General features: G+C 41.7%; 1 protein-coding gene across 1 annotated transcript in view; it reads left to right on the plus strand.

The window, feature by feature from the left end:
• The window catches only part of AOX1 (aldehyde oxidase 1), a 98131-nt gene extending 85882 nt beyond the window's left edge, over positions 1-12249 (plus strand). Inside the window, exons 29-35 of the mRNA XM_004378205.2 lie at positions 1023-1097; positions 2695-2747; positions 4835-4949; positions 7877-7942; positions 9946-10134; positions 10625-10792; positions 12126-12249. Of these exons, the coding sequence (XP_004378262.1) occupies positions 1023-1097; positions 2695-2747; positions 4835-4949; positions 7877-7942; positions 9946-10134; positions 10625-10792; positions 12126-12176 (717 nt within the window). The 3' untranslated portion in view covers positions 12177-12249. The remainder of the gene's footprint in view (positions 1-1022; positions 1098-2694; positions 2748-4834; positions 4950-7876; positions 7943-9945; positions 10135-10624; positions 10793-12125) is intronic.
• The last annotated feature ends 2892 nt before the right edge of the window (positions 12250-15141 follow it).

Genomic DNA, 15141 nt, shown 5'->3' on the forward strand with positions numbered 1-15141 from the left:
AGTGGAGCTCAGAAGATGTTGAAAGTTAACCTGTCTCTTATCTCCTTCCCATAACCTTTTGGTGAATGCTGCTGTTCTCAATTTCCCTGGCTCAGTCAGTGGTACCACACACAGCAGGTCTCCCGGGCTGGAAACGACACCTCTTTTTTTCTCCCTCACTCCTTACATCTAACTGGTCAGCAGGTTCTTTCAGTTCTACCTCCGTGTTACGTTGATATCACTGCTTCAGTTCAGACTCCCACCTTTGCCCAGGGCCACTGGCTTTCTGTCTCTCCACCACCAGTTTCATTGCCTTTCACTCTGTCTTCCACACCACTGCTAGAGTGAACTTGTCCACAAAACAAAGCTGACCATGCCGTGTTTAAAAACAGTGGCCTCTGGTTGACCAACATTTTTTCTTTTAAGTCCCAACTGTTCAGCATGCCATCTAAATCCCTTACAGTCTGGCCCCCATCCTAGTTGGTCTGTCTTTTAGACTAGCTCACATTTTATGTACACATACCCTGTATGATACCGTTTACATCCCCTTCTTACAGAGTTGGTTTCTTCCTTCTCCATGTTCCCCTGGGCCTCTTAAATAAACATCTGTAATGGCTCGTATCTGTTGTTTTGAAATTGTTGTTTGCATGTCTGTCCGTCCACTAGACCAGGGTTTCAGAATCATGGTGCTGTTGACATTTTGGGCTGAGTAATTCTGTGTTGTAGGGGGCTGTCCTATGCATTGTAGGATATTTCGCAGCACTCCTAGACTCTACCCAGTAGATGCCAGTAGCACCCACTCCCCAATAGTGACAATCAAAAATGTCTCCAGACCTTGGGCGATGTCCCCAGCTTGAGAACCACGGCACTAGACTATGAATTCAGGGCAGAGACCGGTACGTGTCGTGAGTTAGAACTCAGAGTCTGACACTAGACTGGCCATTTGCCAGCTATCTGAGTAATGTAATGTAAATGTAATGCTGATCTGTATGTCTTCTTTGCCATTTTATGATCATAATTTTAATTAAAAAAATAATCCCTAGGATGCTTGTCAAACTCTTCTAAAACGCCTTGAACCCATCATCAGCAAGAATCCTCGAGGCACTTGGAAGGATTGGGTGAGAATCACTGTTTTTCTGTGTTTTATGTTAGAAAAAAAAAGAAGGGGGGAGAGTGAGAGAGAGATGTGTGAATTAAGTATCTTCAGAAAGGGCATTTTAAAAGGTACTACAGTTGCATGCTGAGAAATAAGAGGCCCTTTGGCTGCTAGTCAATGGTTTGAACCCACTAGCTGCTCTGCAGGAGATAGATGTGGCAGTCTTCCTCTGTAGAGATTTACAGCCTTGGAAACCCTATGGGACAGTTGTACTCTGTCCTGTAGGGTTGCTATGAGTTGGAATCAGCTCGATGACAGTGGGTTTTGGTGGGCTGGCTCTCAGCATGTGGAAATCCTATCATAATATGGTGGAGGAACTCTTTCATCAGAGAAAGAATCCACAGATTCTTTGGCTATTAGAGGAAAAGCTAGTTCTTCTGTCCAGAACTCCTGTTTTAAGCAAAAATTAATGTTTCTTCCTATAGAACCTAGCCATTTTTTAGACAATAGCTGCAAATCTTTTTGTCCTTTGACTCTGTGCTTCTGCTGGTCCTAAAATGGAAAAACAACACTAGAATCTTCCTATAAAAGTAAAATCATGCAAGCACTCATTTAGAAATAGGAAGCCAAGCCATCAGGTGTATGTTCAGCGTGTACTAAACGGAATGGAAAGATTCAACCACTTCCTTTGATCTACGTAAAGTCTAGTTAGAAGAGAAGACACACATTTTAAAATCAGCTAGCAAGCTTTTGAAAGTAATAGGTTGTAAAATACCATATGGTGTGGAACAGATTTCAGTAAAGGCTAAAGGGCATGTGTTGTGCTTACGTCCGTCTTTGCAACATTAAAAGCACTAGTCTGGGGGAAGTAACATTTGAGGATTCCAGATATTCCGTAGATTTAAGACTATAATTTGTAATTATAGAAGATCTTAATCCTCTCTGGGCATATTTATCTCTCCCCTCTGTCCTCTGTGCCACCTGAGCCCTGAAAGGCAGAAAGCCGGCTGGAGAAAGCTGGAGAGAGACTCAGGGTGAGGGAGTTGGTTCTCCGCCACCAAGGAATGGTACCATTCAGCCCAGCTTCTTCTCTAATACTGGCACTTACCACCTTCCCTCTCAGGCTTGGGGACTTGGACACACTCCCCCATTTTGCTGTCTAGTAGTCAACTGTGAGCACTGCAGTCAGGAGAACTTTTGGTGTAAATGGTATAACTTAGCAAAATTATTTCTCTTCTCCTTAGACTATTACGGATACATGATATTAAAATTAAATGCCCTGCCAACCATTGTTTCCTGAAATGTCCCATGTTAATAGGTTAAGTCTTTCCAGATGACTGAGTGAAGTTCTTCATAAGCAGAACACTATAGTCCAGTCTGTAAGTGTAGTGGACCATGGTAGTCATTTATTACAATCATATGCATTGAACAAAAGCCGTTACTACAAGTCATGTACCACCAATGCCTGTAGAGATGGAGAATGCTGAACTGAATAAATTAATCTTGGTCCTTCCCACTTATTACTGCTGATAGCTTTACTTAACATATAGCAAAATTCAAAATTTTTAACTTTTTCTTTAAGCATCCTTGTTTCATCATGTTATACTCTTCCTTCACAGGCACAGGCTGCTTTTGATGAAAGCATTCATCTTTCGGCTATTGGCTACTTCAGGTAAGTAGTCCTTTCCATCACCTACTATGTATCTATATCTTGGTATCTTGAGGAAGCATTTCAGTTCTGTTTGCAATTTTGGCAAAAACTGATTTTGTACCTTCTACTAGCCATTTTTATAAAGAACGTTTAACTGCTAGTTAATTCAACTGTCCTGAAAGACTTTTGTTGGGTACAATAAGCACGCAAATCAAATTCATCTGATTTGATGATTCAGCTCATACTGGGTGATATTAGAGGGTTCTCTTGGGATTAGTGCTTGGAACCCACAGCAGTGATTGACCTTTCAGTGAAAACTGAATCAGTCCCTTAAGTTAAAGTATAAAGTTAAAAAACAAAAACCAAACCCATTACCATCGAGTCGATTCCGACTCATAACCACCCTATAGGACAGAGTAGAACTGCCCCATAGGGTTTCCACGGAGCAGCTGGTGTATTCGAACTGCCAACCTTTTGGTTAGCAGCCGAGCTCTTCACCACTGGGCCACCAGAGCTCAAAGTGAGGGGAAGGCAAATTAAACCCATAATAAAATAGACACCATTTTACATATACTAGATTGGCAAAAATTAAAACATTTGACAATAACGTGTTGTCAAAATGTGGAACAATTGGAACTCACATACTTTAGAAAACAATTTATCAAATTATTTTAATGGAGAGTGGAAGGCATTAGCGAGCAGGGTGGTATAGTGAGCCTTACCTGGTTTTGTCACTTTGCCAGTTATTATGTGAGTCCTGGTCACTGACAGGTTGTCAGGAACAAGCACTGGTATAAATGGTACAAGGCATTTTTTTTTTATTATTGTGCTTTAAATGAAAGTTTACAGTTCAAGTTAGTCTCTCATACAAAAATTTATACACACATTGTTATGTGACCCTAGTTGCTCTTCCTATACTGTGACAGCATACTCCTCCTTTCCACCCTGGATTTCCCGTGTCCATTCAACCAGCTCCTGACCCCTCTCTGCCTTCTCATCTCATGTTCAGACAGGAACTGCCCATTTAGACTCATGTATCTACTTGAGCTAAGAAGCACACTCTTCACAAGTATCATTTTATCTCTTATAGTCCAGTCTAATCTTTGTCTGACCAGTTGGCTTTGGGAATGGTTTCAGTTTTGGGCTAACAGAGAGTCCCAGGGCCATGTCTTCCAGGGTCCCTCCAGTCTCAGTCAGACCGTTATGTCTGGTCTTTTTACTAGAATTTGAGTTCTGTACCCCACTTTTCTCCTGCTCTGTCAGGGACTCTCTGTTGTGTTCGTGTCAGGGCGGTCATTGGTGGTAGCCGGGCACCATCTAGTTCTTCTGGTCTCAGGCTGATGGAGTCTCTGGTTTATGTGGCCCTTTTATCTCTTGGGCTTATATTTTCCTTGTCTTTGGTGTCCTGCATTCTCGGTACAAGGCATTTTTAATGGCATTTTTAATGGCCACCTCCAGGTTGGGAAGCAGAGGAGAGAGGGGCAGAAAGTTCTGGCACATTGCTGGCCTATACATCTCTTCTGCCCTTGACATTTATTTGGTGTCACTGGAGAAGAGTTAGGGGCAGAGCTGGCCTGGGGGCCTACAGATGAGAGACCAGAGTAGTATCAAGGAACAAGCACCACAGGGCCTGATCCCTGACACAGAAGGCTGAATCCTGGAGCCAGAAAGGCAGACAATGCAGGCAAGTGTGCATCTTTGAAATAATGTTTGGTGTAAAATACAAGTTGAATTCCCCAAGTCTGATGACACCACCCAGGGACTCTAATGACAGTAGGATTACATGATCCAATATTAGTCAGCAGCAACAGGATGGATAATCCTAAAGTGAGCAGCCAACTCCAGGGGCAAGGAGGCATTGGTTGGTATTGATCAAATGTTTTTGTCAGACAAATCAAGTTTAATAAAAAAGAAGTAAATATTTATTTATTCAACAGTTTTATTGAGCAAGCATTATGTGCTGGGCCTGTCATTGTGCAAGTGTCTCCCTCTGCTTGCTGTGCATACAGCTTGAGCACAGCTCCTGATGGGTCTATTTAATCATCATGGTCTGTGATTAGGGGACTTGATCACTTAACAACATGCCTCAGGAACTCTCTTTCTTCTAGGGGTTATGAGTCAGACATGGACTGGGAGAAAGGCCAGGGTCATCCCTTCGAATATTCTGTGTATGGAGCTGCCTGTTCCGAGGTTGAAATAGACTGCCTGACAGGTGATCATAAGGTCAGTGTCAGTTGCAAAGGTCTTCAAGTCACACTTAAGATACATATAAGTTCCACATATTTTATCAATCTGATGAGAGTTGAGTGTATAGCAGTACCTCGGATTTAGCCCAAGGGTCATTTCTCTGTATTAGCAGAAGGAAATAGAAGCTCAGCAATTGCCTTGGCAGTGTGGCAGCTTCCATGGGACACAGCTGTGGGCCCCTCTTCTTTATTTCCCAGGCCCTTTTAAATGACCTCAGGAAAGAAGCCACTTAGAAGAAGAAACACAGCCTAAAGGGGCATCCATGCAGACTGTTGGCCCTGTTTCTGAAATGTGATCATATGACATCTTTGAAGGATTTCATAAGCATCTATAAACCACTAACAAGTGCCAAGGGCCAACACAGGGCAGATAGTGGCCAGTTTTTACCCAGCCAGGCTCTGCTTTTATGATGGCTTCAGAGCATCCTAATGCTTTTGACAGTTGTTTTGAGGAGATGCACACACACATTCACACACACACACCCGCCTGCTTCAGAGACTTACAGAGTTTCTCCTGTTGTGGCAGGGCCTTTTGGTGATAAACTAAGCCACCTACTAGCCACTGTCCATAAGAATAAATGATCATCAATACATTAAATGGGACAATGATACCCTCACAGCTGTCATGCAGCCAAGCTACCAGTTCAGTGATAATCTGTCCCAAAACCTACCCAAGAGTCAAGCATCCCTTGTGACTACATTCTTGCTTGTGATCAGCTGCAAGTTTTTATTTAATATTCCATTTAATATTTACTTTTACTAAACTTGCCTATTCAAGTTTCTGGCTTGTCTGGAGTCTAGCCTTGCCAACTAACTCAGACCAGATCACCTTTGTGGAACCTTGGACTGGTACTAAACAATCATTGCTTTCAGTACTGCTTTATGTGTTAGGGTAGCTGTCCTGTGTTAGGGAGGTCAGTGAAAGTTCCCTCACGCTAACTGATTTCTAAATCCTTCTCCCTCAAAGAAAAAGTTGATGAAAATATCGCTTTTAATCATTTGATTTTTCTCGTATCCTGTATATGCCTTGGCTTTGTTAAGAACAAAGTCATAATTAGCCTTGGAATGAATCCTTAAGGTGTGTTCTTATAACTTATTTGAACTCTCTTAAAGAGATGTACTCAGTACTTTAACAGATGCCTTCATAAAAGCTAGATCTATAGCCCCAGGTAGCCTAGATGTGACCTCTCATAAGGGCCCTTCCCTGGAGGCCTGTTTTTCAGCCATTCTTCTCATGTTGATAGAATTGTCCTTATTCCTACAGAACTTCCCTCACTTTGAACCTACATCTATATATTAGCTATCTATTGCTGTGTAACAAATTACCCCACAAACTTAGCAGCTTAAAACCACAAATGTTTATTAGCTCACACCATTTGATGGTCAGGAATCTGGGCGTGGCTTATCTGGGTAATTCTGGCTCATGATCTCTCATAAGGTGTGGCCAAACTGTCAGCTGGGGCTACAGTCATGTCAAGGCTTAATGGGGGCTACAGGATCCACTTCCAAACTTCCTCATGTGGTTGTTGGAGGAGGTCTCCGTTCTTCATTAGCTGCTGGCAAAGGCCCCCATTCCTCGCCATGTGGACTTCTCCATAGGCCACCTGAATGTTCCCAGGACATGGCAGCTGGCTTCCGCCAGAGCGAGTGATCAGAGAGAAAGCAAACAAATAAGAGAGCGCCCAAGATAGAAGCTGCAGTCTTTTATACCCTAATCTCAGAAATGATATACTATCACTTCTGTATACTGTTGGTCACACAGACCAACCCTGGTACAATGTGGGGTTCACACACAAGGGTATGAATACCAGGAGACAAGATCATTCAGGGCCATCTTGGAGACTGGCTGCCAAAGTCTAGAACCATTCTCTCCAGCTCTATCAAAAGAAAATCGCAAATGGCAGAAAGTCCACTGCTTTGAAAGCGGAACCTTCACTAACACTGCAGACTTTACAGAGCACCTCCCCTTACCTCTAGTTGAGGCCTGGCAACTCCTGGAAGGCCAGCTTCGTTAACTGCTGTCAAAAAGATTGTTACATTTCACTGTGTCTTTAAGTAAGAGAGGGGAGTACCCAAAGTTTTATTATGGTAAAACATTCTGGATGATTACATTTTATGATTATATGTTTATTTATATTTGTGTATGTTTGTTATTATAATTGTCTTAGGAACAATGTTAGTTGAAAGTTCCAGATCAAATAAGAAAACTATTGGGTTTCCTATGCTCCATTAATTATAAGCAGAATCTGTTTGTCACACAGAAACCACATGAAACATGAAAGAAGGTACAGACCCCTGGAGAACAAAGGTGTTACTGACAGCTTGGCTGGGTCTCTGTGGTCCTCCTCATGAGAGCTTTTGGTCACCAAGTTGTGATGTCAGATTGATCTCTTATCTGTTCTAAAAATGAAAACTCTAGAACAGCAGATGACAGTTCACAAAGACTTTTTTTTGCTGAAACACTGTGAACTCTGTGGTTCAGTAAACACCCCTCAGCCCGTAGGGTGGTGGATGTTGGGCTGTGTGGTAGCCACAGAGTTTTACAACAAGGATCATGAGGGCCATAGACATTTTCTCTTTGCTCTGTCCAGTGTTATGTCTGTCGGAGTGGATTAAACTCAATCTGTTGTGTCACTCGGCTTGAATTAAAGTGAAGTAAATATTGTTCTCTTATTGTTTCCAAGGGGGGCAGGGGAAACCAGTGCTTAAACTGGTTGAGGGTTTGTATAACTTTGAAAGCCCTTCTTTTTCTCATAATGAAATCTTCATTGCTTCTTTCTCCTGAATTAACACAGCCTTCCAAAAAAAAAAAAGAAGGCTCTATACCAATGCCAACCTAACTCTCAGCTTCTTCTAAGTTGTTTTCATTAAAATAAAATTCAAACTTTTTTTGTTTATTACTAGAATATCAGAACAGACATTATCATGGATATTGGCTACAGTATAAATCCAGCCCTTGACATAGGCCAGGTATGTGTAACTAATTTGCTCTCTTCCTGTTTGTAAAGGCCAAAGCTGCTCTGGGGAACAGAAGGGAAAACATTCCATCTGGCTTACTCATCATCTTATTTTTCTACCCCTTTAGTCAAAATCTTTCTAGTCAGGCCTGCCCCAGAGCTCAAATCTCTTATTATTTAAACTGGGAAGTGAACAAAGGTGTTTTAGATAATTTTTGAAGAAACATACAGTCTGTGATCATGGAGCTTGGATGAAGCAAGGCCAAGCCTAGAGATGACAAAATGATCCCCCAAATCTCTGGGATATAAATAGAGTGTAGTGCTGAGCGCTGAGTCTTTGGCATATGGTAGGGTCTATTTTGAAGGAATTTAAAGTTGGGTTAGGCTAACAGACATCGGATAATTAGAGAAGCAGCTGGATTTTGCCCACAGACATTTTTTATTTAAATTTGAAATAATTGACAAGATTGAAAAATTACAGACTGCTTTACATAAAAATTCAAATGTTTAGATTTTCTTAAAAGAAACAGCAAATTTGCCAACACTAGCCCTCATTTCCACAAGGCAGAAGTCGGTTGGAGATGAGTCGTGGTTGTTTCTCTAGACAGTCACCTGTTCTCCAGTTCTATGACAACAAGACCCACCTGGAAGCCTCACTCACTTTCCTTACCTGCCTTGCACCTGTGGGCAGTTGAGTTCACCACCTGCAATTCAATTTAGAAAAGAATCTAATTTACTCTCCAGTCATGACATTGTGTGGTGCAAACAGCTGTCACTGGAGAATGAAGAAAATGTATGGGTTGGAGTAGTCAAAGGAGGCTTCAGGGAAAGTGGATGTAGACCAGGTGGTCAAGGAAAGAACAAGAAAGGGCATTGTGGGTTGGAGGAGAGTGGAGGAAATCAGCCTAAAGAAAATCATAGAATTCAGTCCCTGTGTTCACAACTGGCAGTGAGAAGAGGGCTGATGACAATGGTGGGCACCTGTGTTAGAGGAGCAGGCCATGAAACCAGAGCTAGAGAATCAGAGAGGGCTGCGTTGGTGGAAGCTCTCCAAGGACAGGCACCTCACCTAGTTGGCAGAGGTGACTTGACCTGGAGAGTGGCCTGAAGTTTTAGGAAGATTCATCTAATATTAGAGGTAGAAAACAAGGTAATAGACAGCCAATAGACATCCCAGCTAATGGAAGCAAAGGATAGAGAATGGGGTGGAGAAAATGTATTCACAAGAAAGAAGTAAACTAAGTAGAGACCCAGAAATCAGAAAAATGTGTGGAAAGGCAATTTTGACTACATGCCGACATGAAACTAAGAACTGGAACATGCTAAAGCTTAGAGAGCACACAGTTGAAACCCTCATGTTACAAGGGAAGAAACTGAGTCCAGAGATGTGAGGCCAGGCAGCTCACGAGCCAGTGTGGTGGGATGAGATGACGGGATTCTCGAGACCTGAGATCTTCATCAGTGTGCTCGTGTCTGTGGACAAGTCAGTCAACAGCACTGGGTTTCAGCTACCTCATAAAACCAAAAACCAAATCTGTTGCTGTTGAGCCGATTCAAACTCATGGTGACCCCATGTGTTGCAGAGTAGAACTTGACTCTGTAGGATTTTTAAGGCTGTGACCTTTTGGAAGCAAATTGCCAGGACTTTCTTCCAAGGTGTCTCTGGGTGGGTTAAAACTGCCAACCTTTCAGTTAGTAGTTGAGTGCTTAACCTTAGCTGCCTTATAGGCAGAAACAAATGAGAGAGTATGGACTACAGGCTCTCTGAAGGCCTCTTCTAGAGCTATAATTTCAGCAGCAAAACCAAGATTAGAACTGAAGTCCTTTGACTTTGAACTTAGTGCTGAATAAAATGTCTAGAAAAATTCTTGGGTAGACTTTCAGGGACATGCTCCAAGACACCCTGAAACCTCTCTTAAATGGTATTTTAAAAACTGAAACAAACAGCATGAAGTCAAAATGTTACTAGTGTTGACCATATTTTCTCATATGTGGAAATTCTATTTTTTGCCTCAGATCGAAGGAGCATTTATTCAAGGCATGGGACTTTATACAATAGAGGAACTGAAGTATTCTCCTCAGGGTGTCCTGTACACACGTGGCCCAAACCAGTATAAAATCCCTGCCATCTGTGACATCCCCACAGAGCTGCACGTTTCTTTGCTGGCTCCATCTCAAAACTCAAATACCCTGTATTCGTCTAAGGTAAGCTATTTTCTATGAATAAACGTATGTTTGCATAATATCAGTGTAGGAGAGGGCTACATTCGTCTTTTGGTTGTTTGGTTTTTTTTTTTAACCAAGATTGCAGAAGAAAAATCCCTATTAAACATTTTAATTACAAAACAATTTAACAACATTATAAATTAAAGGAAAAAAATACTTCAAATCTTGCAGTCTAACAGGAACTAGCATTGCCGTCAGGTTGTATCTGATTTTTCTTCTTGTGATAATCATTGTCATGGCTCTATCTCATTTCTACATTTGGGTTTATTTCCTTAGGCTGGAATCCTAAGAATTGGAATACTAGGTCAAAAGAATGAAATTATTTTTTTTAATGAAAAAGTTACAAATACAATATATACATTTATATGTTATGTATATACATATATAGTATTATATACCATATATCATATATAATGTACCATATATATATCTGTTAAGACATAATCTAGTTGAGTTTTTCCCCTTCAAGGGTCTGGGAGAGCCTGGGCTGTTCCTGGGATGTTCTGTGTTTTTCGCGATCTATGATGCACTGGTTGCTGCGCGACAGGAGAGAGGCCTCTCTGAACAGTTGAAGCTCAGTAGTCCACTGACCCCAGAGAAGATTAGAATGGCCTGTGAAGACAAGTTCACAAAAATGGTATGCTCTGTCCAGTAGAAAAAACAATTATAAAATTGTGGATTTGGGGTCCCTGTCCTTGTGGTCAAATTTTGTTAACTCACCATAGTGGTTTTCCGTGGAAGAAAATGTGACAGGAATACTGAGGGCATTCTCCAGGAGAAGAGCAGAGTGACACTTGAACTTGTGTCCCTTAGGCTGCATTTTCCATCAGCCTGGTCTTGCCTGACTTGCAGTGGGGTTCAGTTCTCTGCTACTTGAAAAAAGAAGGTTCATTTCCATCAGTTATATGTTCCTCTCAGGAAAGTACTTCAACCCCATACCCTTGTTCTGTGACCTTTCCAGGATATCCTGGTTAGGAATGGAAGTTCAGGAACTGTGTCCTTAACTGAGGTCACCCACAGGAAGAATAGAGGCCACCGCCTCAGTCCCTGCTGTCACTTAGCAGCAAGGTGGGGAGTCTCTGGGTTAGAGAGCTCCAAATGGCAGCAGCAGTTGGGGTCTTTTATAGCTACCTGAGCCCAAAAACCCATTGCAGTTGAGTCAATTCCAACTCCTAGCGACCTTATAGGACAGAGTAGAATGCTCCTTAGGGTTTCCGAGGAGCGGCTGGTGGATTCAAACTGTAACCACTATAGCTACAGGGTTTATCATATGTATGGTTAGCAGATGTCGGGTATAGTTTCAAAGGATACATAAAGTAAATAGGCTCTAAATGGCAAAAAAATATGTTTATTTGACTATGTTTAAATCAATTGGATGTGTGAGAATTTGAGTTTGGCACTGGAAGGTTTTGGGCTAATAGTCCTAGCCTGCATTGAAGAAGTAAACAACAAGGGGGCCATCTCTGACCCATTTATGTAACAACCTCCTGCAGCAATACTCCTGTCCAGCAAACATCTCAACTCTCCTTGGTTATTTTTAGTGATGGCATCTTCAATTATGGGAAGGAGTCATTCTGTTCACAGTTACTCCTCAGACTATAAATTACTGCTTACATTTGAGGGGAAAGCCGCCTCCTGTACCTCCTTTCACACTGGCTGTTTGTGGTATCCTTAATCATTTTTCCTAAGTCCCTGCCTAATCACCGCTTCCACTCTGGAGAAACACAGACTACCTCCATTTTTCATTTGTCTCTCTTCACGTGTGAGATGATAACTGTAGTAGCTTCCCCGCCCTGACTCAAAGTCCTCTCCTGGATTCCTCCACATTTCACATGCTGTAGTTCCCAGACTTCTCATTGTCCTGGTCGTCCTCCAGGTGGTTTTTAGTCTATTTTATATTCTGCTGTGTTTCACCGAAGTCACAAACATTTTCCAAGCTGCAGATATCTTTATTTGTTCTTTCATTCTAGATCCCAAGAGATGCACCTGGATCCTACATTCCTTGGAATGTCCCTGTGTGAATCAGATATAAACTTCTGGAGAAAAGGGAGTGACTCTTCCGACATAGCAATCTATCCAGTATCTATGCTCTGTTATGCTAGGTCTGATAGACAGATTTTTGCAGCCCATAAATCATTCTATAGAGTGTTGCTTTTATATGAAGCTGATTTGAAATGTTCCATTTAGATTTTGTTAGATATGCTTAAGCAATTTAAAAATCATTTTTAAAATTGTATAAATACTAGCTGGTTTCCTCTAGAAAGATATTCTCCATTACTCTGTCTCTTAGATCCATCCAGTTGAAAGGAATAGAAGATGATGACTTGTATATGATTCATATTTGGCTTGTATCCACCAACAGAAATTAAACTGTCTAGTTAAAGGCAATTTTCTACATTTTCTCCCCATATGCTGTCACCCTCCTTTTCTTGTCAGAATGGATCCAGAAACTACGTGTAAATTTTAAAGAGTCTATGGACAAAGGGGAACACTAAGTGGTTAAGCACTCAGCTGCTAACCAAAAGGTCGGTGGTTTGAACCCCCAGCTGCTCCACAGGAGAAAGATGTGGCAGTCTGCTTCCATAAAGATTTGCAGCCTTGGAAACCACATGGGGCAGTTCTGCTCTGTCCTATAGGGTCACTGTGACTTGGAATTGACTGTATGGCGACAGGTTTGGTTTGGGTTTTTTTGGCATCCAGAATATATAAAGATCTCTTCTAACTCAACAATAAAAAGACAAATAACCTAATTTAAAAATGAGCAAAGGAATTGAACAGATATTTCTCTAAAGAAGATATACAAATGGACAATACAAACCAAAAGCCAAACCAACTGCCTTCAAGTTGATTCCAACTCATAGCAACCCAATAGGACAGAGTAGAAGTGCCCTATAGGGTTTCAAAGGCTGTAGATCTTTATGGAAGCAAACTGTCACAGCTTTCTCCCAAGGAGCAGCTGGTAGGTTCAAACTGCTGACCTTTTGGTTAGCAACAGAGCACTTTAACCAGTGTGCCACCAGGGCTCCCTAAATGGCCATGAAAATATGTTCAACATCACTAATCATTAGGAAAATGCAAATGAAACCCAAAATGAGTTACCACTTCATACCCACTAGGATATCTATAATAAAAAAAAGAAAAATGAGTGTTGGCAGGGATGTGGAGAAATTGGAACCCTCATACATTGCTGATAGGAATGTAAAATGGTGCAGCTGCTGTGGAAAACTCTTTGACAGTCCTTCCAAAAGTTAAACATAGAGTAACAATATGACCCAGCAATTCCACTCCTAGATGTAAATCCAAGAGAATTGAGAGCATATGTTCACCCCAAAACTTGAACACAAATGCTCATAGAGCAGTATTTCTAATAGCCAAAAAGTGGAGACAACCTAAATGTCCATCAACTAATGAATGTATAAACATAATGCAGTATATCCATACAAGGGAATATTATTTAGCCATACAAAGGAATGAAGTACTGATAACATGCTACGACATGAATGAACCTTGAAAACATTATGCTGGGTAAAAGAAGCCTGACACAAAAGGCCACATACTGAATGATCTGTTTATATGAAATGTCCAGAAAAGGGAAATTCATAGAGACAGAAAATAGGTTAGTGGTTGCCAGGGACTGGGAGGAGGAGGGAGTAGAGAGCGCCAATGAATATGGGATTTATTTTTGGGGCGATGAAAATGTTTTAGAATTGGATAGCTGTGATGGTTCTTCAATGTTATGAGTATACTAAAAACTACTTAATTGTACACTTTAAAAGAAGAAATTTCATGGTATGTGAACTGTGAATTATATCTCAGTTTTTTTAAAGAACGTATGTGGGACAAAAACAGAAAACTTGGGGAAGCTTGGGAAGTTGCGAGAATCATAAGAAATCTATCCCGATGGTCTTTAGTAACATGCAGACCTCAAAGAGGGCTACCAGCAAGACATAATCACTGGAAAACTCCAGTTCTGTTAATTGCAGAGAGAAGTGCCTGCACTGAGATATAAAGCACTAGAAACTTGATGTATGATGTCTACTTGCTGTCATACTCTCAACTCAAGGACTGTTACCCCAGGGCCAGGTTGGGATTGTAACCCTTCTTCAGTGGCCTTGGAGTAAAGAGTAAGGTCATTCTTGCTACGGTTACATGGACATCTCCCTTCAAAGAGCAGATTTGCTTGTCATTACCACATATGTTTATTGAGCCCCTACTATGTGCCAGGCCGTATTCTAGGCACTTGGGATACAGGAGTAAACAAAATAGACAAAGATTCCCGCCCTTGTGGCATTTATATTCTGGTCAGGGGAGACAGTCAAGAAAAAAACACAGTGTGACTGATGATGATGAGCACTGAGGGAAGACCTTAAAGTAGAGCAGGGTAAGGCAGATGGAAAGTGAGGGGAGCAGGAGGCAGGTTGTAGTTGAAATAGGTCAGGGCAGCCCTCACTGAGGAAATGAAGATGGGAGGGTGTGAGCCAAGCAGACAACCAGAGGAAAACCATTACAGGGAGAGAGCAGCTAGAGCAAAGTCCCTAAGGAGGGAGGGTTCCTGGCCCACTTGTGGAACATGAATGGGGCCTGCATGACTGGAGTGGAGTTGGTGAGGGATGAGTCAGAACCTTGAGACCATTGTAAGGAGCTGGGCTTTTAAGATGAGTGGAATGCAGAACAGAAGAGTAACAAGAACTTATATTTTAAAGGATCAGTCTGACTGCTATGTTGGCACTGACAGAGGGCAAGGGCAGTGTCTGTGCGGCAATGATTGTCGGAGCGGCAAAGACAGTAACCAAGGCCACAACTCTTACAGAGAAGTGGGGCCAAGGAGGGTCACTCTGAGGAGTCAACCCCCACTTCAGTCCCAGGAGTTTATTTATAGTCAATACAGCAAGCAGTGAAGCAAATCACAGAACAGTGGGCTTTAGGTGAATAACAAGAAGTTTCAGGCAAGAAAGAACGGGTTTCAAGTAAACAAGTCAATTAGTA

This window comes from Trichechus manatus, unplaced genomic scaffold (genome assembly GCF_000243295.1).
Source record: "Trichechus manatus latirostris isolate Lorelei unplaced genomic scaffold, TriManLat1.0 scaffold00056, whole genome shotgun sequence".
In the NCBI taxonomy this organism is placed as follows: domain Eukaryota; kingdom Metazoa; phylum Chordata; class Mammalia; order Sirenia; family Trichechidae; genus Trichechus; species Trichechus manatus.